General features: G+C 44.1%; 1 protein-coding gene across 3 annotated transcripts in view; it reads left to right on the top strand.

Annotated features, from left to right (window-relative positions):
- Positions 1 to 878: 878 nt before the first annotated feature.
- Positions 879 to 23846, top strand: part of Bdh1 (3-hydroxybutyrate dehydrogenase 1) — a 44145-nt gene continuing 21177 nt past the window's right edge. Inside the window, exons 1-3 of one of the 3 annotated variants that reach the window (XM_046457902.2) lie at positions 879 to 1105; positions 16935 to 17060; positions 23198 to 23270. In XM_046457902.2, coding sequence (XP_046313858.1) covers positions 16978 to 17060; positions 23198 to 23270 — 156 coding nt within the window. In that variant the 5' untranslated portion in view covers positions 879 to 1105; positions 16935 to 16977. Of the gene's footprint in view, positions 1106 to 5761; positions 5962 to 16934; positions 17061 to 23197; positions 23271 to 23846 lie in introns of those variants that run through there. The other 2 variants (XM_046457904.2, XM_046457903.2) reach the window with 2 other exon arrangements.

Raw genomic sequence — 23846 nt, 5'->3', positions numbered from 1 at the left:
CTCCAGAAGATACAAAGTCCTTAGGTGCTGTTTATTTTTCTCCTTGACATTCTGCAACTTACACTCACACGATGATGGAAAGTTAAGGATACTTAAATAATACAAGATGAAGTCAATACATCTTATGTTACATGGTAAAAGAAAGAAACAGAAGAAAACAAAGATATTTATTATACATATACAAACATTCATAACAAGGAAGAAATATCCACGACAACCACAGGCCTTGCTGCTGTGACCAGTCACATGATTGTAGCTGGCATTTACTACCTGCTACTACCCATTCTGTACTCCCTTTGACCTCAGCAAGCATTTCAGCTGTTGTGATTCTTTACCTGGTGAGGTGACCCAAACCATTCCTGAAGAGACTGGTCTGGATTATTATAATCCTGACTAAATTGGGTTCTTGTAATTTTCTACTGGTAGATGCTAAAAGATGCCCTAAGAGCTCTCCTTTGTTTTAGCCACACTCTTTCTTTCTTCCACTATAATATTCAAGGATGTAGTTTTGGCCCTGTCTCCTCACAAGTGACCCTGTACAAAGCCTCTTGGCTATTTTGAAAAATTTTTTTTCAGGTCCTGATTCCAGATCATCCTCAGGGAACTCTAGATTTTTCTCATTATGTTCAGGCCAGTTCCCATCTTAAGTTCTGCCCCATGTACCTGGCGGGATCAGCCTAAGATGGGGTCAGTGAAGCTGTCCTTTGGCATCATTTTTTTTTTTAACCTACCCCTAAGCATCGACATCTATCTTTGACACTGTTTGTCAGAGGATCAAAGTTACAGACAGTTTAAGTTTAAAACAAACAGTAACATAGCTGAACTTTGACTGTTCAATGAGAAACACACACAAACAGCCAGAACTCCTAATATTATATTTTATCATTAGGTAGCTTTGCTTATCACATGTGAGAATTTCCCTTCCCAGTTAAAGGCAAGCATTGCAAGAATACACACAAAGCCTGGAAGAGATTTCCAGGGGTGTCTCTTGTACACCATTAACTGAGGACTAAGAGGACCCCAGGGTATCCGACTAGTCGATTGCCTGAAGAGGACCCTGCATGCTGATACTGCCAAAGGAACCTTGCTGTACCAGCTGACTCAGGTGAGAGAAGGCTGACCCTGACAGTTGTCAGCAAAAGGAAAAGCTCTGAGCCTTGGGTAGGACCTAGGAGAGGGGAGCTTCCTGGGGAGGAGAGAGTAGGCTTTTGGAAAGAGGCCCTGGCAACCCCTAAACAGAAAGGCAAAAGCTTTGCAATTTGATTTCCTTTTTGAAAAAAACTAAGGTTCTGTCCTAGTAGCAATAAGCAGAAACAAAAATAGCATGCATTCATTGGGAGGAAAATTGGGAAAAAATGAAATAAAATAAGCATATGAATTCATGCCTTGTTTTAAAAACTAGTTTATTGTAATATATTAAATATTCTTTGAAAAAAAAACAGAACTTGAAAAAGCAATTCCAGCTTCTGTTGGGTTGTCAAAGAAACAATGCCCAATTATTTATAAATAATTCTGAATTCCAAATAGCCTTAAAAACCGGGTTTTTAGGGCTGGGAGTATGGATCAGTGGTAAAGCATGTGCTTAGCATGCATGAAACCCTGGATTCAATCCAGCATCATAAAAAAAAAAGACTGAGCTGTGAAGAAAAAAATATATATATTTCTTTGAATAAATATACATTTCTCCCAAGAAAGAACTTTGGAATAATTGGTGATGTACTTCAAGTGAACTCTTTGGAGTAGGACAGACTTGGGAAGGATCTGTGTTTGTTGCCTGCTAGCCGTGTTGCTGTGGACAAGTTGTTTGGGATCTTTAGGCCTTGGCTTCCTTAACTGTAAAAAGGAAATCTTAGGTTGCTTTCAGGGTTAGGTGAAATAATACATAGAAGACACTTGATATGTGGCTGGTACAGCAGTGATCAGCCATTGTTTGCTAAGTTGTATTACTGAAAACAGGGCCTCCTCACTGGTCTATCACTGGATTCCAAGAACATAGCACAATGCCTGGAATGTAATAAAGGCCTAGTCAATGCACACTGAAGGAAGAAAATTTATAGGTTGTTGTAGCTTAGAGAAGAGGTAGGATCAGTTGTTTTTCTCATCTCCTCAACTCCTCATACTTTTTCCTCTTCAAAGATCCCAATGACCTTAAAAGAACTTTGCTTACATTTCTAGACTACTCACCCCGCACTCCCACACAAACACACAAGCCATTGTGGCTACTGGGTGTAGTGGCACACACCTGTAATCTCAGTGACTCTGGAAGGTTGAAATAGGAGGATGGCAATTTAGAGGCCAGCCTCTGCAATTTAGTGAGATGGTGCCTAAAAAAAAAAGGTGGAGTGGGGGTGGGGGGACTGAAGATAACAGAAACCAATGTGGCATAAACAAAAATTCACCTTCATGAAACACATTATTCAAGAGACAGAAATGGGTGGGAAGTAGGGATGTGTGTGCCTGATCCTGTCCCTTTTCCCTTCATGCTCTGCACTTGTTTTTCTTGCCAATTCACTGCAGGGAAAAGGCAGCCCCTTCAGTTCTCATTCATCTGCAGAATTCAGTATTACAGTCACGTTAAGATCAACTGTCAAGGTCTTTTTCCAACACACAAGCTTTTGCTTTAGAAACAGCACAGAATAATACACTGGTGTCTTTCCTTCACTATCAATTAGAGAAAAAGCTACTTGATATTTATAAATATCAGTAGATTAAGGGTATAGTTTCTAGCAAAAAAAAAAAATTTTAAAGAAAATTCATTTGCATCAAAACAAACAGAAACCCTGTGATGTTATGGTTCTCTATCACTCAGGAGAACTCCACAGAGCACCCCTTGGGCTCTTTGAGGGTTTGGATGTGAATGGTTAAGGTCAGGATTTAACCTGCACTGACAGCATTCCACATTCAACCTAAGGGCAGAAAAGAAGGGGACCTATAGGGGGATGGGGCAGCACCAGATGGAAGGAGAGCGAATGATTGACTGACTTGAGCTGGTATTTGAGAAGGATATGAGGTAGGTGGCAATGAGGAACTGATCGAGAGATGGGAGTAAACACCTGCGACCCCTCTGGGCCAGGGCTCTCTGGAGATGCTTTCTTACTGAGACTTTCAGGATGCTCCCCTTCTATGAAGCCTGTCCTGAGTCCCTGTCAGAATTCTGAGTACACCTCCATGTGCCTCTCTTTAGGAGACTTGCTAGACTTCTCATGGGTCAATTAGCTTACACACATGGCTCATTTCACTCTCTGGCAACAGAGACTGTTTTGTTCCCCCCTCCTCCTTGGTAATTTGCAACAGCGCCCTCTGAGTGTGGAGATGAAATGTGCAGAAAGCTGAAGAGCCTGTCCTGAGGGCTCCTATCTGGGCAGAGGAGCTGTATACAGGCAAAAGGAGACAGAACCTTGGCACATGCTGGGTATGGTTAAAATAAGGAGATGATGAAAGTATGGTTCTACAAATCACATGTTTTGTTTCCCAGGAGATTTTTTTTCCCCACAATGCTTAAAAAGGAGGAGAATAACAAGAGCAAATCTCAAAGGGAATACACTTGATAGACAAAGTACATTAACCACATAGTGATTTCTGATTTCATTTAGAATCCAATTATAAAAGTCCAGTTGCTCAATCAGAATGGTGACAGGCCTGAGAACATACATCTAATCAATTTGAGGTACTTTCTTAAAAGAGGTTCTCAGGAAAATGGTTGGCCAACACACACAGACAGAGACTGTGAAGACATTCCAGGGCCCTCCCCCAGATGGTGGCCCAGGTATTGGTGGGTGAGGTTTCTAAGAATAGCTTGAAGGTTGGACAGAGGGTAGCTCGGCCCCAGGCATATCCTCTCAAAATGTGCCAAAATTTTGTGGGTTTTATCTGGTTTGGAATCTCATGGTTGAGGTCAATAACTCACATATGTGGTCTGATAAGATGTGACAGAGCATTCTCACAAGGACAGGGATTACACTTCATGAAAAACCTAAGTCATTCATATAGGTAATTATGTAAGTGTTGGGAATCATTTCAAAGCTTCATAATGAATCACAAGGCATAGAAATAGAAGACTGGTAAGAATCCAATAAGGAAAGAGGTATCCAGAACAACAATCCAATGGTACATTATTTGAGTTGATCAAGTTGGTTAATACTAAGGGTCCCCTGGGCACTATCATTTTAGGAGGTTTACAAAAGGTCCCTCCCTCAGAATTGCTGAGCATAACCAGGCATGGTGATGCATGCTTGTAATCCCAGTGACTTGGGAGGCTGAAGCAGGAGGATTGCAAGTTCAAGGACAGCCTCAGCAACTGAGCAAGACCCTCAGCAACTTAGTGAGACCCTGCCTCAAAATAAAAAACATCATCAAGAACAACAAAAAAGGACTGTGGATGTAGCTCAGCAGTATAATACCTCTGGATTCAATTCCAGCTTGCATGCACACACACACACACACACACACAAAATGTTAGGCAGAAGAATGGAAGAGTGGAGTATTTCTCCACCACCCATCGCCATTGATCAAAGATCATCCAGGAAGTGTTAGCTCCCTTGCACTTCCAGGTTTACTCAGGTGTCAAATGAGCAGTGGGCTGCTGCAAGGTCCCTGGTTGCGGTGACAGAGAAGCCCTGAAACAGGGAAATATGAGGTACAACTGAGGCAAACTGCTTGAGGTGTCTGATATAACCTCAGACCGGTCAAATGTCCTTTGTCTCCCATAAACAGAACTATATTTTCATTTAATTCTCAATCCAAAGTTAGGATTTAATGGTTTTCCTAGGTGAAAAGGATTACTGCTTCCTTTAACTGCTCTTCTTCATTCACAATCCTCAAAGTGTAACCTGGTGAGTCAGTATACAGATTTGCTCTTATCATTGTGGCACAGGGTAAAGAGTGACTATTCTGAAACACCTCACTAAAGCAAGTACTCTTAGTCTGAGAAATGGGTCCAAAGAATCAAATGCGTCCTCCTTTCAGGATTCTCCTAGTATTGGAGGCTCTATGGGCTAGGAGCTGGGCTTAGAGGAGGAAGGCAGCCTCCGCCTTCAAGAAGCTCCTGAGACAGAGCTGACATAATTTTAAGGTCCCCCACCCGCTCTCCGGCGCCACCGCCAGGCGCCCCGCCCGGTTGTACTTCCCTCTCGTTTTCATCTGCTCTGTTCCTCTCCGTTCCGCCTGTAATTTACCTAAACATAGCTTTGCCACCAAGCTGCCTTTACTTCTCTCCTTAGCCTGTTTCCTGGAAACAGATGTCTTGGGGTACTGGGTTGGAAGGCGAACTTGATCTGTGGCAGATTGCACTCCCTTGTCCTATTGTTGAAGCTCTGGGAAGCTGCGCTACTCTTATTTTAAGACCCTTAGAAACAAACCTTTAAATAAATTGCACCGATCAAGAGAAATTTAAAAGCCAACCAACTACCAACCCTGATAAGCCCTAAAGACAAGTACGAAGGATAAGGAAGGCGTTTCCTCCTCATCAGGGTTTCCTCGTTTTCTGGAGCTGCACCTTCTTCCGGCCGGCAGCCGTGGGGCTGAAATCTCCCAGCACCCTCCACCTTTCCCCATCTCCCTCTCCAGCTGGTGATTTACACCCGGCTTAGGGTAGAGATGGAGGGTGCAGGAGTGGGTCAACCTCGAGCTGGGTGCCCAGCAATTCCAAGCACGCCAGACTGGAGCAGGGCCAGGAACGGCGATCGACGATGAAGGAGGCGGCGCGGAGCGCTCCCCGCCCCTGCGTTACCGCCGTCGGGCCCCGCCCGGCGCAGCCCTAACGCACGCACTCAGTGGGTAGACGTATCTTGGTGCCAGGAGCTGGAGGCCACAGGAGGGGCCCTATAGACCGGATTTGAGAAGGAAACGGCGGCAGCGCCCCCACTCGGTTCTCCAGGACAGGAGCGTGAGGTTAAGGCTAGCGCACCAACCGAGCCCTCCGCAGCCGAGCCCCCTGCCCATTTGGTTTGGGGTAAGAGGAAGGTCTGCATCTCTGTAGCATGTGCCAGCGCCCTCTGCTCAATTTGGTTTGGCCTTGGGCGGCCACTGAGCCGGTCCGCGGGATGAGGGTGGGGAAGGGACATCTCGTCCTACAGGCCTGCCCTGCGGCCGCGGCGTAACGAGAGTGGGAAGTTGGGCCAGTCTCTGCAGACGCATCTCACCCGTCACCTTCCTGGTTTCTCTGTCCGCACCTCAGGGAGTAAGGTCGGGCCTTTATTATTTGGAATATTGTGCCCAGGAGGAGGCTCCGGGTTGAACACGCGGCCCTGCGACCCCCAGGTGAAACCCTCTGGCCTCAAGGTTCCCAGCCGGCGTATTTTACAGAAGGGAACTTGAGTCTTTAAAAGGGAAGGCACTGGCCCAAGGTCACACCATAGTCAAAGGCCCTGCCAGGATCGAAGCCAGTAGTCCTGCCTTGCATCCTCGAATTCTAGACACTGCTCCCTTCCTGACCCATCTCCCGGATTGCCCGGTGCCAGGGTCCTCCACTAGACTCTGTTCTCGGGGGTTTTGGAGAGTGCCTTCTCCTGCTCTCCGCACTCTCTGGAAGGATGCTGGACAGCGGTCAGACCGCGGGTCCAGCTGCTTGAGGTCCATTTTGAGGAGCCATAAGTCAGGTCAAGCCTGGCCAGCGGTTGCTGGAAGCCGGATAGGCTGCAGGACTAGAAAGAAGTGGGACCGGGAAGGTGGAGGCGCTGCGGAGGCAGGTTGGGGATCCCGGGGTGATCTGCCCGGGCTGGGCCGGCAGCCACCGCGGCGCTTGGGTGAGCGCACAGTGGGGCTTTGTCTGGGTGGTGCCTCCCCAACCAATGGGAGCGTGGCTCTGGCCGAGCCCCCTCGGCTCCCGGCCCTCGGGCCCGCAGGAAGGGACCGCGGCGCTGGGATTGGCTGAGCTCCCCCTGGCGCCGAGCGAGGAGGCGCCTGCGCAGTTCGGGTGCCCGGCTTTCAGTGAGTGCTGGAGCGCTCGGGAGACCGCTTGGGTCAGGGCTTCCAAATGGGTTCCCGGGAAAGGACCCAGTTGTCTTTGCCTTCCAGCGCGCAGCCGCCTTGTGCTGCATCCTGCGGGGGGAGGCGGCTTTGAACCCTGCGCATGTTTTTCCAGACAGTCAGCCAAAGCCTGCCCATAGTCAGCTGGTGCAGAGTCACTGTCTAACTGCGGGTTCTCCTTTGAGGGGTTGCAGAGACACACATTTCATTCCCGGCCTGCAGGGTCTCTCCGGTCCGGAACCTCTGTGATACGGCAGATGCCCTTCTTTCTATAAGGCCCATCCTATAAGGGCCACGTATACCCCTGGCAGGCTAGAAAGCTGAATTTTGAAATAGCTTTGATAGTCTCCCAATACACATTTACAGAGCGTCCATTTTGAGGAGCCATAAGTCAGTAAGTCTACACGTGGCTCCAGTCTCAGTTCAGGGGTAGACTGGTTGAATGGGGGCTTGTGAGTGGTTATGAACAGCAATACCTCTAATATACCTTGACTCAGTGAATGCTGTTAAAGGGGTGCAGAGAGAAGGGAGGGGTTGATTTAGTGGATTAGAAAGGCAGCTTGAGGAGGTGCTGTTTGTACGGATTAGGTCTTGGTCAGATGAAGGAAAAGTCAGATTTGGTATAAGGATGAGCAAGACACTGAAACTGGAGATATAATTTTGAGGGGCCAGTGAGAAGGAAGAGGCTCAGCTTGTGTGCTCTGTTTTGAAGTACGGAAAGCACTTAGGAAAAGAAAGCTCCTTAATCTTTTTTTTTTTTTTTTTTTTTTTTTGTCATTTTTTTACATGCAGGCCAAAAGTGTTGGTAGAGTTTTCTTTCATATCCCACATCCAATCTCAGTAATTGGGAGTATGCTCTTCAAACTAATGCCACACTGGCCCATTCAAATCACCTCCATGGTTCCCATCTGAGCCCACAATCTTTTTTATCCATCTCCAGTGAGCACTTGTTAACCTTTCATTGGTGTTGTATAGAATTCAAGCTGTGTGGCTGTTATGTCATGGCCCTAGATTACTGCCAGAGCAGTAATCTAGTAGTAACTGGTCTCCCTGTTACTGCTTTTGTCCATCCTCAATTTACTTTTAACCCAATAAGAGTTATTTATTAAAATGTAAGTCTGATCATGGCACTCCTGCTTAAGACTTTCTTAGTTCATTTAAATAGCATGTGCCTACTGTGCCTAGGTGTTGGGGATAAAACAGTGAACAAAATAGTCAAAATTCTCATTCTCAAAGAGCTTATGTTTTAATGGAAAGAAAGATACAGCAAATAAAGTAGATATTATATGTAGAATGTTATAATGTGTTAAGTGCCAAGAATAGGGAAAATGAAAGAGAGGAAGGGGAAATAGAAAATGTCAGGATGAGGATTGGGGCTGTAACTCAGTGGCAGAGTGCTTGCCTTGCATGTCTGAGGCACTGGGTTCGATCCTCAGCACTACATAAAAATAAATAAAATAGAGGCATAGTGTCCATGTACAACTACAAAAAAAATTGAAAAAGAAAATGTAAAGATGAAGTAAAGAGGGGATTGTTGGAATGGGCAGGGGATGTCTTACTTAGTAAAGGACTAAGTGAGTAAGGAATAAAGGACTAAAGTGAGAGAATGGATCCTATGAATGTCCCCAAAGAATGTCCCAGGTAGAGGGAACAGTAAGGGCAATGACCCTGAAGTTAGAGATTGCTTGGAAAGTTCCAAGGATAGTAAGAAGGTCGCTGTAACTGAATGAGATATGAGGTCAGAGGCATCATCTGATGGACTTAGATCACTTAGGGCTTTGTAGGCAATCTGTATAGATTTTGACTTTCATTTTGACAAAAGTTTGGTGCAGGAGTAACGTAGTATGATGTATATTTAAAGGATTGTGCAGGATATGTTGAGTGACCTGGGTGGAGACTTTGGTGGAAGTAAATTGAAATGCTAGTTGAAATGCTATTGTAATAGTCTGGGCAAGAATTATTGAAAGTTTACACTGCTGCCACTAAGTGGTAGCAGAGGATCCTAGATATATTGAAAAGGTGGGGTCTAGGATATGCTGGTAGCCAAGCTGCAGAGTGTGCAAGAAGAGAGAAGTCAAGAACAAGGAGAATTTAGAGGGAACAGGTCTGCAAGGTGGTAGCACAAACTCTGTTTGGACAGGTTAAATTTGAGATACCTATTAAACCTTCAAGGGGACAGTTGTATACTTAAGTCTGGAGTTTTGGGAGAGGATGGATTGGAGAAAACATTTGGGATTGGCAGCAGGTAAACTGTATTAAAAGGTATATATGAGCTCTTACCACTCTTTACCCAGAATGGGAATGGAGGCCTGGTCTCATTGACTTTGGTAGGCTAGCTATCCTCCTAAGTGTGGAGTATGTGCTTTATCTTTCAGTTGTAAACATGACAAACTTGACAGCTCTGGTAATTCCATCTTTTGGTGAAAGAAGTGAAGTGGGAGAGGTACATATCCTTTTGTCATTATTAGCTCTGTAGTGTGGTACTCTCAGAATATGGGGCTAGATTAAGAATTAATTATAATACTTGGCAGAAAGAAACTACCTTCAATGAGTTTAGCCAATATTGTTTTGGTTGCAAGTAACAGAAGCTTCAAGCTTGCTTTAAAAACATAGGGAATAAAGATAGAGCATGCATTTTAGAATTGGAGGACAGAACAGCAGCTATTGTTATAGTTTTTAAAAATTTTTTTAATTTGTTCTTTTTTATGTGTACATGAAAGGAGAAATGTATTTTGATATATACATAGATAAAGTGTAACTTTCCATTCTTGTGGAGTTACACTGGTTGTGTATTCATATATGAACATAGGGAAGTTTTGTTCGACTCATTCTTCTGTCTTTCCTATCCCCATCCTCCATCCCCTACCCCTTCCTTTCATTCCCCTCTGCTAATCCAATGAATTTCTATTCTCTCCCAACCCCCACCGCACCTTATTGTATGTTCACACCCGCATATCAGAGAGAATATTCAGTTGCCGGGTTTCTGTTCTCATGACTAAAAGGCTCAGGGGTCACTCTAGTTAAACTGGGCTAACTGGGCTGCACGAAATAACCACACAAGAGACACAAATACCTTTTTCTTTGGGGTCGCTGTGATGGCTCCTCTGACCTTAAGGGTTCACAGAGAGAGAGAGAGAGAGAGAGAGAGAGAGAGAGAGAGCACACACACACACACACACACAAACACTGACCCCTTTTATTGAGGAGAAGCTATTCAAATGAGGCAAGAGGTCAGGTTTCAGGGGGCTGAGTATCTTCATGATGTCCACTGTCAGCAGGTTGACTGACACCTGAGTAGGCCACACCCAAGAGAAGGGGACACACACAAGGCACTTCCATGGAAGATTCTATCCTAAACAGGGCAAGGGTTTATATTACAAAGGAACAGGTGAGGGTAGCTTCACCCAGGGGGCTGTAACAAGACACACCCATGCACGAGACACCGACCACATTTCTGTGACTGAGCGCCTCAGTACCCAGCCGGGGAGTGTGACTCAGTCACGTGTAAGGTTGGCCTCCCACATTCAGCCTTTGGATTTTTAGGATTGGCTTATTTCACTTAGAATGATAGTCCCCGGTTTCATCCATTTACCAGTAAATGCCATAATTTCATTCTTCTTTATGGTTGAGTAATACTCCGTTGTGTATAAGTACTGCATTTTCTTTATCCATTCATCTGTTAAAGGGTACCTAAGTTGGTTCCATAGCTTGTTATTGTAAATTGAATTGAGCTGCTAGAAACATTGATGTGGCCGTGTCACGATAGTATCCTGATTTTAAGTCCTTTGGGTATATGCCAAGGAGTGGTATAACTGGGTCAAATGCTGGTTTCATTCCAAGTTTTCTGAGGAATCTCCATAGTGCTTTCCAGAGTGGTTGCACCAATTTGCAGTCCCACCAGCAATGTATGAGTGTGCCTTTTCCTCCACATCCTTGTCAACATTGATTGTTACTTGTATTCTTGATAACTGTCATTCTGACTGGAGTAAGATGAAAGTGTAGTTTTAATTTGCATCTAATTGCTAGAGGGTTCTTTTTCTTGTTCTCTTCACCTCCATCTCTGCTTCTTTCTACACACATGTGTTCTCTCTCTCTCTTATCCAGTCTCCCTCCTGGCCTCTCCCTGGCTAGTGAGGTAGAGTAGCTGCCTCTTCCAGCCCACAGAGACTGATTTGCATCTTTCACAGTGCCAGGGGACAGAGTGATAGGTTCACCTTGAGTTTAGTATCTCTGGATGGCCAAGGTCCTCCATGGTCAAGGGGCGAGTCTCACTGCCCAACTATAGCTGCAGAGGCTGAAGCTTATGGATGAAGGGCAGAACTGAGGGGAAGGGGATTAAATAAGCAGAACAGATGCCAACTGCAGTGACTAGTATAGACAGTGTGATATGTCGCCGGAGAAGTGGCTATTACCCAAATCTAATCTGCGACCTGAGTGTCTTTCAGACTAATCAAGGTATGCCTTTGCAGAACTGGGCTATACACTTAAACATTTAGTTTTTATTGAAGTCACCATGAAATAAGCTACATGATTGTCATCTCTACCTTTATGATAAAATGGTGGTGAGAAAACTGAATACTGTCTATGAAAGGAAAGTGAGGAACCGGAGACGGGAGCTAGAAATGAAAGATAGAGAGCGGGTTGGGTTGGTATGAGGGAGTGGTGAGCCTTTCTCAGACGCCCTTGGGCTGGAAAGTGAAATTTTTCTTAAAATGGTGGCTGTCACTTAAGATGGCCATCCAGATGCTAAGTAAGGACCTTACAGTAACATTTGATGTTTCTATATAATTCTTTTAGATTTTTCTTCCAGAATGATTATCTCTCAAAGGAATGGTATGCATTTTTTTGTTTGTTTTGTTGTGGTGGTGGTGGTACTGGAGCTCAGACCCAGGGTTGCTCTACCACTGAGCTATGTGTCCAGTCCTTTTTATTTTTTATTTTGACACAGAGTTTCACTAAATTGCTGAGGCTGGCCTTGAACTTTTGATCCTCCTGCCTCAGCCTCCTAAGTGGCTGGGATTATAGGCATGCACCACTGCACCTGGTGTATGTGTCTTTTGAATGATGGCTTTAAAACTTATCAGGTTCCCTTTTTCTTTACCTCAAAGAAACTCTCATTAGCTGTGCAGTTAGCATGCTGAGCTGAGCCGGAGCTTTTAAGCAACACTGTACTAAATAATCAAAAGGGAAAAGCCCAAAAGCTGATATACATTTATCTGGTTGGGATCTCTGAACTCAAATGCCTGGTTTCCAGGCAGTTAACAAAGGTGATGTGGGCAGTTTAAGATGTAGGTGCAAACCAAACTGAGTTTAAGCATAATGGAGCTGCCTTATTATGTTGCCTCTTTCAACACTAGGCTGGGCTTGGGGTGCAGCTCAGTGGCAGAGCACATGCTTAGCACATGCAAGGTCCTGAGTTTTATCCCAGCACCAAAACTTAATTAATTAATTAATTAAAACAATAGGCTCAAGCAACTAATAATAATGAAAAATAAATAAATAAAATACTAGACTGGCCAAACAAGAGCAAAGTAGAACATGCTGGAGGCAGCTGTCATTGTCAGACTTCCAATCTGACATTGAAGTTCATCGTCTTAAGCTCATCCCTGGGTGGGATGTTTCCCTGCCTACACCCAGCTTGCCCTCCTCTGTGGGACAGGGCCTTCGCCTCCCACTTGGTGGTGCCAAGGGCCCATCTAGGCTTCCTGTTCTCCTTTCTGCCAAAGGCTTGCCTCCTGTGTCCTGGTTTCCTGCAGATGTCCTGTCTCTTCTGTCTCCCTTAGGGAGATCCTCCACTGACCCACAGGAAAGCAGCCAGCTGCGTGCTCTGCCAGAATGTGACATAGTGAGCCCAGTGCCAAGACAAGAGCGCACACATACTTTTGTCAGAGAGGCTTATAGCTGCCTCCCCTTGCAGCTAGATCACATGTACCCCCTCCACAGAGGCTAACTGCATTCTTTTCCAGTGCAAGGGGACAGAATGAAGGGCTCATCCTGGGTTTTCCTTGGGTTAGGCATTGACATGAAGAGGGGATGCCCTTGAAAGGAGACAGTTCCTAGCACTGGAAACGTTTTTCTGAGATTACAGATTTTCTGAGATTACATTTATTCTGTGACAATATTTTATGAATGTGGTCCTTGGAGCTAAACCTTTCATCCAGTCTGTATGGAGCAGCTACTTACTTGAGTTTCAAAGCAAAGGAAATTGTTCCCCACTCCTATGGGGACTGTGCCTTTCTCCTTGCATCCACCTTCACATTTCTGTTCTGTTACCAAACCAAAAGGCAAGTCAGTAGCTTTTCAAGTTTTAGAACTTAATATTCTTTTACAAAGACTAAAGCCCAGCACAAAGTATCAACAATGGCTGAGTCTTTGGGTATAACAATGACTGAGTCCTTGGTATAGCAGCATGGCTATAGCAAGGTGTTTCAGAAACTTAAAAAAGAAGAGGTTGGGGTGTGGAAGCTCTGTGGTAGAGCATGTGCTCAGCATGTGCAAAGCCCTGGGTTCAGCATGTGCATACCCCATACCCCCCCACACACACACAAAGGAAGAAAAAGAAAAGAAAAAAAAATCTAAATTTCTACCATTTCTCACATAAGAGACTACTTTGCAAATAGTGTGTTACTCAAGAGACTGAGTTTTTATGCACTTAAGGAAAACAAAATTGAAAGCAGCACTCTATTTGGAGATTATATTGAAGTATTTTCTGCCATAGGCATTGAGCCAAAGGGATGGAGAGGACTCTAATTATAGACAACTGCATTTGACATCACCCTGAGGTGGTAACCCCGACTTTTGGTTCTGGTGGGAGGAGATAGGGATGTATATGCTTAACCAGCTGGTCAGTATGTGGCACCTAGGTAAAGAATTGGAGCAAGCCAGGTGTGGTGGTGAATGCCTATACTCAGGAGGCCAAGGTAGGAGGATCACAAGTTCAAGGCCAGGCCGGGCAACTTAGCAAGATTCTGTCTCAAATAAAATAAAAAGTGGGTCAGGGTAGGGATGTAGCTCAGTGGTAGAGCTCTTGCCTGTTATGTGCAAAGCCCTGGGTTTAATCCCCAGCATCAAAAACAAACAAACAAAAAAGTCAGAGCCAACCCAGGCCTAGGCCTTCCACAAAGGACCAGTGTCGTCTCTATTCTGCTGCTGCCTGCAAGGTGCTTACCATGGGAACTTCAGTTTGGGTCATAGGCTGTTTCTAACCCCAGAGTGCCCTTTAAGAGCTCTCTCAGCTGTCTCTCCCCAGAGGCTCCCAAGTATCTCCTTTGTTTCCTGCTTGTTCTGGGCACTAAGGATTCAGTGGTGAGCAAGCCGGGCAAGGCTCCTGTCTCACTGAGCTTATGATCTAGTAGAGGAAGCTAAAGTTAAATAAGCAAGATAATTTTTGGATTAAGACAGTTGCTACACAGAGTGATCTTGCAGAAAGCCATGTGTGTGTTCCACAAGTGGGTAATTTGGTGGGGGTCTTAGTCTGTTTTCTGTTGCTATCACAAAATACCCAAGACTGAGTAATTTATGAAGAAAAGGTCCACTTTGGCTTAGAGTTGTGAAGGCTGGGAAGTCCAAGGTGTTTGCTCAGTTTCTGAGAAGGGCTTTGTGCTCCTTTGTAGCTGGCAGAAAAAGCAGAGGTCAATCAGGCATGTGTAGAAGAGTAAAAACTCTTACAGTAACTTACAGCAACAGAGACTAATGCTGTTCCAAGAGAGAACTCACTCAGAGAGACATTTATCCCTCTGAATGACCTGATTACCTCTTCAAGGACCCATCTCCCAGCACCACCACAATGGCAATCAAGTTTTAAAGGGGGAAACAAAACAAAACAAGTTTCAACATGAGTTTTGAAGGGGACAAACCATATTCAAACAAGAGCAGGAAGTCAAAGATAGCCACACTGAAGCCATTTAGCCATATCAGCCATTTAGAAAGAGTATATGCAGGAAAGAGCTGGCACAGGTGAGCGTTGGCTGCAATATGGTGAGCAAAGCAGAGGGAGGCTGGGCAAGGTTAGGAAAGGAGCTAGAGGCTAGCACCAGCAGGCATGGGAAGGAGGCTCTCAGCAAGGGAGGAACACAATCACTCTGGCTGCAGTGCTCAGAGAGGAGTGTGGTGAGTAGGGGCAGGAGGAGAAGCAAGAGTCTACTGCACAGTTCAGGAGAGATCAATCAAGGAGACCCCGGCTTGTTTTCCTTTCCTAGGGATTAAACACATCGAACACCTTCATCTGCCTCCTACAAGGAACTTGCTGTGGTGGTTAGTTAACCTATTACTGACTACTATGGTTTGATATGGTCTGAATGTGTCCCCTAGGGTTCATGTGTTGAAATTTAATCCCCATTGTGAGATATTAATAGGGTGGACATTTAATCCATCCATGCTGTTTAGAGGTAGAGCTATGGGAGGTGATTAGGATTAAACAAGTTCATCATGATTGAATCGTGGTGGCTTTATAAGAAGCAAGAGAAGAGAAAGACCAGAACACACACACACACACACACACACACACACATTTATTGCCAAGTGATATCCTGACCTATCTTGTGACTGACAGCAACAAGGCCATTAACAGATGTGGCCACATGTCCTTGGACAGGAACCATGAGCCAAATAAACCTCCTTTATTTATAAGTCACCCAATCTCAGATATAGCAACAGAAAAAGAACTGATGTACTGACCTGTTGCCCTAGGTTATCAGTTAGGTTTGGGCTGGAATGGGGAGGCACTGCTTCCTAGGCAGTGCCTTATTATAAGTAAGTATAGTAAAACAAACTGCAGCCAGGCATACGGAAGTGAGGCTAGAACTTAATTGACCTTGAAAAGAGCAACAGCTCCTTCAGGCCCTGGTTGCCTTGTTAACCTCCCTCCCAACCTCCCCTTCCCTCTCCTCTGTCAGAAGGAACCAGTGGTAAACTGAACAGGAAGGCAACTAGTGTGCCTCCTGATCAACAGTTAATAATGCACAACTAGTCAAGGTGCTAAGTAGCCTTAAAGTGACACTAAATGATATGACTTTGTTGCAATAGTTTGATTTAACATTGAATGGAAGAGATGGGGAAGTTTGTATATGTGTGTGTTTTGTGGTTTGGATTTTTTGTTTGTTTCTGTTTTTCTGTACTACTGGGGATTGAACCCAGGGCCTGGTGCATGCCAGGCACACAGTGCACTACTGACGTACACCCCAGCCCTTTTCATTTGATTTTGAGACAGGGTCTTGCTAAGTTGCCCAGGCTGGCCTCAAATTTGTGAACCTCTTGCCTCAAATTTGTGATCCTCTTGCCTCAGATTCCCAGTAGCTGGGATTGCAGGTTTGCACTGCTGTTCCCAGTGTGTATATGTTTTAATATAAAGAGTCTGTCATTTTGTAGCTTCAGACTCCGTGCTATAATGAATTTCTGATGATTTAGACTCAGAGCCAGATCCTCATATTAGCTGGGGTGGGGAGGGAGGTGGAGAGCTGAGCTCAATGGTAAGTGGTGTGGGGCTGCAAAAGCTGCTGTAGAGGCACATGGGCACATTGGAAGTGAAGCCTGATGTCCCGGTCACCACAGATGGATGTTTTACTAGGTGTCAGAAACCTGGACAAGGGAACAGGCTTCACTGAGTTAGCATCCCCAAGGCACTAGTCCCTGACTCTACCAGTGGTTGCTACACAGCCTGATTTGAGGGTCACTGGCTGGCCCAACCTCTTCAAGTTACAAGTGGGTGATTACTCATTCAGGGCTTCCCAGTGGGTTGGTGGCACAGCCAGAGCCAGACCCCAGGTTTCCAGACCCCCTGGCTCCTGACATGCCATCACATGAGGCTGTAGCTTGAGAAGGAGGTGGAGGAGGGGCCTGCCTGGTACCAGGACTGGGCCTGGGTCAGACCCAGTCCTGTTTGACTTTAACAACCTGGAAATAAAATAGCCTTTCCTGATTAAACCCCTGAATGCAATGAGGTGATGCTGAAGGTGTGTCTTGTGTTTCAGAACCACAGGAAGGAAGCAGACCATTGTATCACTTGTTGCCACCATGCTGGCTACCCGCCTCTCCAGGACCCTGTCACAGCTCCCAGGAAAGACTCTAAGTGTCTATGATGGAGAACATGGAACAAGGTAAGCAACGAAGGGTGGAGTGACCTTGAGGGGTCACGCTTTCCCCATCTGGGTGGTGCTGGTGGTGATGAGTCCCGCTCTCAGCGATGTCTCCATGCCAGCTCCCAGCAAAGGAAACCAAGAGGTGTCCTCAGAGGAAGCCCTTCCCAGGCTCACAGGGCAAAGAATAGCTCTCATAATGCTCTCTAAAACCATTTTTCTTTGAAATAACCTTAGAATTATACAATGGATTGAACTCAGAGCTTCACACAAGCTCAGGTTCTCTACCACTGAGCTACCTCCTCATCCCTTTTTATTGTTTTATTTTGAGACAGGGTCTTGCCAAGTTGGCCAGTTGCTAAGTTGAACTTGTAATCTCCCACCTTAGCTTCCAGAGAAGCTGGGTTATAGGCATGCACCACTATGCCTGGATTATATTTTTAATTTTTGTGGTGATGTGGCTCAAACCCAGAACCTCAAGAGTGTTAAGTATGCAATTCACCACTGAGCTACACCCAGAGCCAAAGTAGTTTTTGACCTCTGGTTGCAGGTTAGTCTCACTTAGAGCACTGTGGGGAGAAGAAAGCTTCTGTGCCTCACCCCTGGGGATTCTGTCTGACTTAACTGGTCAGAAGGGCAGGCATGGGAATAGTTTAAAAATCTTCCTTGTAATTTCTTCTTTCTTTCTTTCTTTCTTTCTCTCTCTCTTTCTTTCTCTCTCTCTCTCTCTCTCTCTCTCTCTCTCTCTCTCTCTCTCTCTCTCTCTCTCTCTCTCTCTCTGGTGGTGCTGGGGATTGAACCCAGGACCTCACGGGTACAAAGCATAAGTTCTACTACTGATCTATATCTTCCTTGTTAGTTTTGAAAATTGTTTTATGGAGAACCTAAACATATACAAAAGTAGGAAATTGTATGCTGATCCTTTATGTATATATCACCTGGGCTTCCATAATTACACTGCCAGTGCTCTCTGAGTCATATCCCCAGCCCTGACCTGAATGGCACATTTTTATAAATTTTTTAAAAATGGACTATTTTGAATAGGTACTATATCACATGACACAAAGTTCAATGGCACAAAATGGTAGGCAGAAAAAACAAATCTCTCTCCCATTTCTTCTTCCTTATTGCCAGCTACTCACTTGCCCCTACCTCCTCCACTTATTATTATTAGTTTAATATTAATTTTAAAACTAACAGAGGGGCTAAGGGTGTAGCTCAGTGGTAAAGCATGTACTTAGTGTGCTTGAGGCCATGGGTTTCATCCCCAACACTGCTTATAATAAAAAATAAACTAATGGAATTTTCACTTCTAGACAGAGTAGATGTACTTTTCTCTATTCCTCCTTCTCGGTACAGCTAAAAACCTTGGATGTTATATGAAATGAGCATAAAAAGGCTCTAAAAGATGGAAAGAAGGCAGACCAGCTAGGGACCTTAGGATCCAGGAAATGAAATAGTCATTTTCTAGATTTTCTTTCTACTTCACATACACCAGATATGGAGCTGGCAGCCCTGAAACACCAGTAAGCTCAGACACAAAAAGACCCAACAAAAGCTTGCTCTCTCTCTAGCCAAGGAACCAGCCTAGCAAGACACAAAACTGTTAGTCAATGATAGCTCTATTTCAGTCAAACACAGAAAAAGCGGTAGCCTCACCCGTTTCCCTCCAGCAAAGGTCAGTGGGGAGCCTAGACTTCTACCTCACCAGGCTGTGGAGAGGGACCCCAACCCCCATCTAGGGGCAGCGTCAGAAAAAACCAAGGAGGGACCAGGACCACCATGCCCACTCAGCAGGAATAGGCACCTCTGTTTTGCTGTGCAGGAGGGGGAGTGTCGGAGGAGGCCTTGTGGAGGGTAGGACATTCTCCATCACTCTCAGTGATGAGACACACTCTCCTGTAAACTCTGGAAGCAGAAACGGGACACTCTGACTCTACCTGGCCAGGGTGATATCAGTGGAGGCCTGGTTGGGGAGCCAGAACTCTCACCTCCACCCAGGAGTAAACCCCCAGCTCATTCTATGCAACTGGATTATCCTGATTCCAAAACCAAACACAGTACCAATAAAAAGATTAAAGAAGGCTAGAGACCCAAATTTCTCATGAATATGGGTGTAAAAAAAATCCTTAAAATAAGAGCAAATAGAATTCAGCATTGTTTAGAAAGAATTATAAACCATGAGCAAATGTGTTTGTTCCAGGGATGTCAGAACAGCTCATTATTTGAAAATCAAATTAGTGAACTAAAGAAGAAAAATTGCCTGATCCTATCTATCAATGAAGCAAAAGCAAAATTATCAACCACTTATGATGCAAATGCTCAGAAAAATAAACAGGAACTCCCTGAATACAGTAAAAAGCATTTACAATAGACCTGAAGCTAAGATCACACTTAATGGTGAGAGACTGAATGCTTTGTCCTGAGGTGGAGACGTTTATTCTCACCACTTGTCCAACAGAGTGCTCAAGTTCCAACCAGGGCAATAAGGCAAAAAACAGAAATAAAGTCGTACAGATCAGAAAAGAAGAATAAAAATGTCCCTATTTGCACATTACATAATTATTTACATAGGAAATCCCAAGGAATCTACTCCCCCCCCCCCCAAACACACACAAAAAGGCAAACAAACTCTCAGAACTAATAAGTGAGTTTAGTGAGGTTATAACATACAAGATAACACAAAAATCAATTGTATTTGTGCCAGGTGCAGTGGCTCACACCTCTAATCCCAGTGGCTTGGGAGGCTGAGGCAGGAGGATTGCCAGTTCAAAGTCAGACTCAGCAAAAACAAGATGCTAAGTAACTCAGTGACAGCCTGTCTCTAAATAAAATACAAAATAGGGCTGGGGATGTGGCTCAGTAATTGAGTGCTCCTGAGTTCAATCCCTGGTTCCTGCTTCCAAAAAAGAAATCAGTTGTATTTGTATATACTAGCAACAAACATGTGGATACCAAAATTTAAAACAATACCATTTATGATTACTCAAAAAAAGCAGGGAAGGGGGGCCAATGTGTGTTTGTAGTTTGAAGCTCAGTGGTATAGCACTTGCCTAGCATGTGTGAAGTCCTGGCTTAAATCCCCAGCATTGCAAACAAGAAAGAGAAGTACTTGGGTATAAATAAAACAAAAACATTCCCAGAGTTTGCTAAAAACTACACAACACTGATGAAAGAAGTCAAAGACTTAAATAAATGGAGTATTCAGGGGCATCTTCAACAAAGTGAGGATGTCAGTTCTCTCCAACTGATTATACAGGTTTAGCACCATTTCTATCAAAATCCCAGTCACATTTTTTTTGTAGATAAAAACAAGACTATTCTATCACTGATATGGAAAGCAAAAGAAATGGAATTCTAGAACAACTTTCAAAAAGGAAAATAAGGTAGGAGCACAGAACAGATAATCCAGAAGTAGACCCACACAAATATGTTCAACTGGTTTTTGACAAAAGTTCAAAAGTGATTCAATGGAGGAAAGATAACATTTTTCAAAACATGATGCAGGGGCAACTGGAAATTCATAGGCAAAACTATCCTTTGACCTAAGTCTCATAAAAATAAACTCAAAATGGATCATGGACTAAAATGCAAAACATAAAACTATGAAAGTTTTAGGAAAAAAACATGGAAGAAAATCTTCGGGTTCTAGAAGTAGGCCAAGTCCCGCATGACCCAATCAGACTTCCAAAATGAAATAGTAACCAGGTTCAATGGCACAAGCCAGTAATCCCAGCAACTTGGGAGGCTGAGGCAGGAAGATTGCAAGTTCAAGGCCAGCCTCAACAAGTTAGTGACATCCTGTCTCAAAATAAAAAAAGGACTGGGGGTTTAGCTCAGTGGTAAAAAGTACGCCAGAGTTCAATCCCTAGTACCACAATAAATAAATAAATAAAAAGGAAAAAGAAAAAGGAAGAGAAACAGTTTTTTTCCAGCATTTGATCCTGTCATGATGATTAAAAAGCAAGTTACAGACTAGGAGAAAAAGATTTGTATATCACATATGTAACCAAGGTATCTAGAACATCTTAAGGATTCTTAAGATTCAATAGCCAAAGGCTAAATAATCCATTTAAAATATAGACAGAACACATGAAGAGAGGGCATGCAGGTGGTGCTGTGGTCTTACTGTTTGTATTCCACCTAGATTCATATGTTCAAACCCTTATCCTCCAGCTGTTGGTATTAGGAGGCAGGGCCTTTGGAGGTGACTAGGTCATGGATGTGGAACCCTTGGCATGGCATTAGTGTCCTTCTAAAAGAGGTCTAAGACCTCCCCTTCTGCCATGTGAAGTTATAGTGAAAAGTCATCAGTGTATCTAGGAAATGGGCTCTTACAAGATATAGTCTGCTGATACTTTGATCTTGGTCTTTCTGACCACCAGAACTGTGAAAAATGTTTGCTACTTTATAAGCCACTTTGTTGTTTGAGCAGCCCAAACTGATATTTTGTTTCAGTTGCCCAAACTAAGACAGATGGCAAATGATCACAGAGATGTTCCACATCATTATCTATTAAAGAAATGCAAATTAAAACCACAGTGAAATCATCATTACACAGGTTTCAGCATGGCTAAAACAAAAATTAGTGGCACTATTGAATGCTGGCAAGGATATGGGTTACTACATTTTCTACTGGGAATGTCGTATGTGTGCTCCAGCCACTCTGTAGCTATAAACAGTTGAGCAGTTTCTTTTAAAACTGAACATACAACTATCACATGACTGAAAATTGTACTCCTGGGCATTTATCCAAGAGAAATAAAAACGTAATGTTTGTACAAAAACCTGTCGTAGAATGTTCATAGCAGTTTTATTCATAATAACTCCAAACTGGAAACAACCCAGAAGTCCTTCAGTAGGTAAATAGTCAAACAAATGCCCAAGCCACAGAGCACTACTTAGCAATAAAAAGAGAAAGCTCCATATATACAACAATCTGCATGGATCTCCAGAGAATTAGTTGAATGAAAAAAGCCAAACCCCAAAGATGACTTACTGTTTTCTACTTTGGTATAACATTATTAAAATGACAAAATTGTAGAGAACAGATCAGTGGTTAAGGAGAGTAGGGTGGGAAGGAGTAGGGTCACAGGAACCTAATAGGGTCACGGGAACGATGTAGTGGTGTTGGAATTGTTCTGTATTTTTACAGTTTCAATGTCAATATCTTGGTTGTGATATTGTTGTATGGTCAGTTGTTTGGTTTGTAATATTAAGGATTGAATCCAGAGGCACTCTACCACTGAATTACATTTTCAGCCCTTTTTAAAATTTTTTTATTTTGAGACAGGGTCTCACCAAATTGTGCAGGCTGGTCTCAAGCTTGCAATCCTCCTGCCTCAGCCTTTTGAGTCACTGGGATTACAGGGGTACACTATTACACCTTGACTTTTAGTATAGTTTTGCAAGATGTTATCATTAAGGGAAATTGGGCAAAAGGTGCCTAACATCTTCCTGTTTTCTCTCTTTCTTTCTTTCTTTTTATTATATAAAATAATTTTTTATTTCTTCTTCATAATTATACATGACAGTGGAATGTATTTTGATATACTATATGTACATGGAGTATAATTTCCCATTCTTGTGGTTGTATACAATGTGGAGTTACACCCTGTATTATTTCTTAACTGCATATGAATCTACGATTACTTAAAAATAAAAGGGTTAATTAAAATAACTATGAAGAAGCAGCATTAAATTCAGCAGACACTGAATATGCAGAAGACTTTAACAAAGATATATCTCTGAGAGAACATTTCACTCTTGAATTGGTCTGAAACACTGCCTGTCTGTGTCACCTTGAAAAGCAGGAAGTAGAACTTTACTGGAGTGGGACACCAGACAGTCAGGTTTTGGCAGGGCCTCCCAGCAAAAGTGCTTCCGGGTTGGCTTTATTCTCAGGATGACTTTTCCTGTACAGTGGTTACAGTGGCTACAGCAAATGCTGGCTCACTGTCCATCAGCCTAGCCACCTGGTAGAAACAGGGCTTCTTTCTCAGCTGTACCAGCAAGTTGTCCCCAGAGCCTGGAGTGGGGAGATAATCCATGGGGCTTTAGGCTAGGCTGGCTGAGCATGTCCTAGTTGCTTCTGCTGCAGGAATGAGGTCTAGGGCGGGAGCTTAGCCTCATTCTCATGGCTTCTTTTTCCCTTGCAGAAGCACACTGTTGTTTTGCTCTACCTCCTTTACCTCTATCAGGCGCCGGACTTACGCCAGTGAGGTGGACCCGGTGAGTGGAAGTCCAATTCCCTGGGAACCAGCCAGATGGTCAGAGCCCTTCCTTCTGGACCCCAGCCCCTGAGCCATCCTCACAGTAGGGTCTTAGTATGTTAGGATACTGTGAACCACTTTCTCATTTATCCTTACCCTTAAGCCCCACATCAGTAGTGAGACCAACATTCCCAGACCTGCAAGGAGCTGTGATGAGGTACTCCCGCCCCTCTCAGCCAGGGAGATGTCATGGAGACCTGCTGGGGAGCCAGAACTCCCCCCGACCCAGCAGGTTGGGGCTTAAGAGGTAGACTCTGAAATCTCTCTGCCCTGGTTTCCATTCTAGCTAACTACATAGGGCATTGAAAACATGTCTTTTTTTCTCACTGGTAACAGGGTGCAGTAATCATGCTTTCTATGTGGGTAATTGTGAGATAAGAAGGACACTGAGCCTTTCACACAGTCAGTATTGCACTTGAGAAGCACAGCTCTGATGATGAAGATGATGACAATGATGATAATAGTGATTGTAACTGAGGGAATCGAGATCCTGAAACCAGAGGTCATTTCCCCAAGCAGCCTTGATAGTTGCCAG

The sequence above is a fragment of the Marmota monax genome, unplaced genomic scaffold (assembly GCF_021218885.2).
Source record: "Marmota monax isolate L192 unplaced genomic scaffold, Marmota_monax_Labrador192_F-V1.1 WCK01_AAM20220418_F8-fsc00052, whole genome shotgun sequence".
Taxonomy (NCBI): Eukaryota; Metazoa; Chordata; class Mammalia; order Rodentia; family Sciuridae; genus Marmota; species Marmota monax.
The sequence above is the reverse complement of the archived record's forward strand: the minus strand, read 5'-3'. Positions and strand labels throughout refer to the sequence as shown.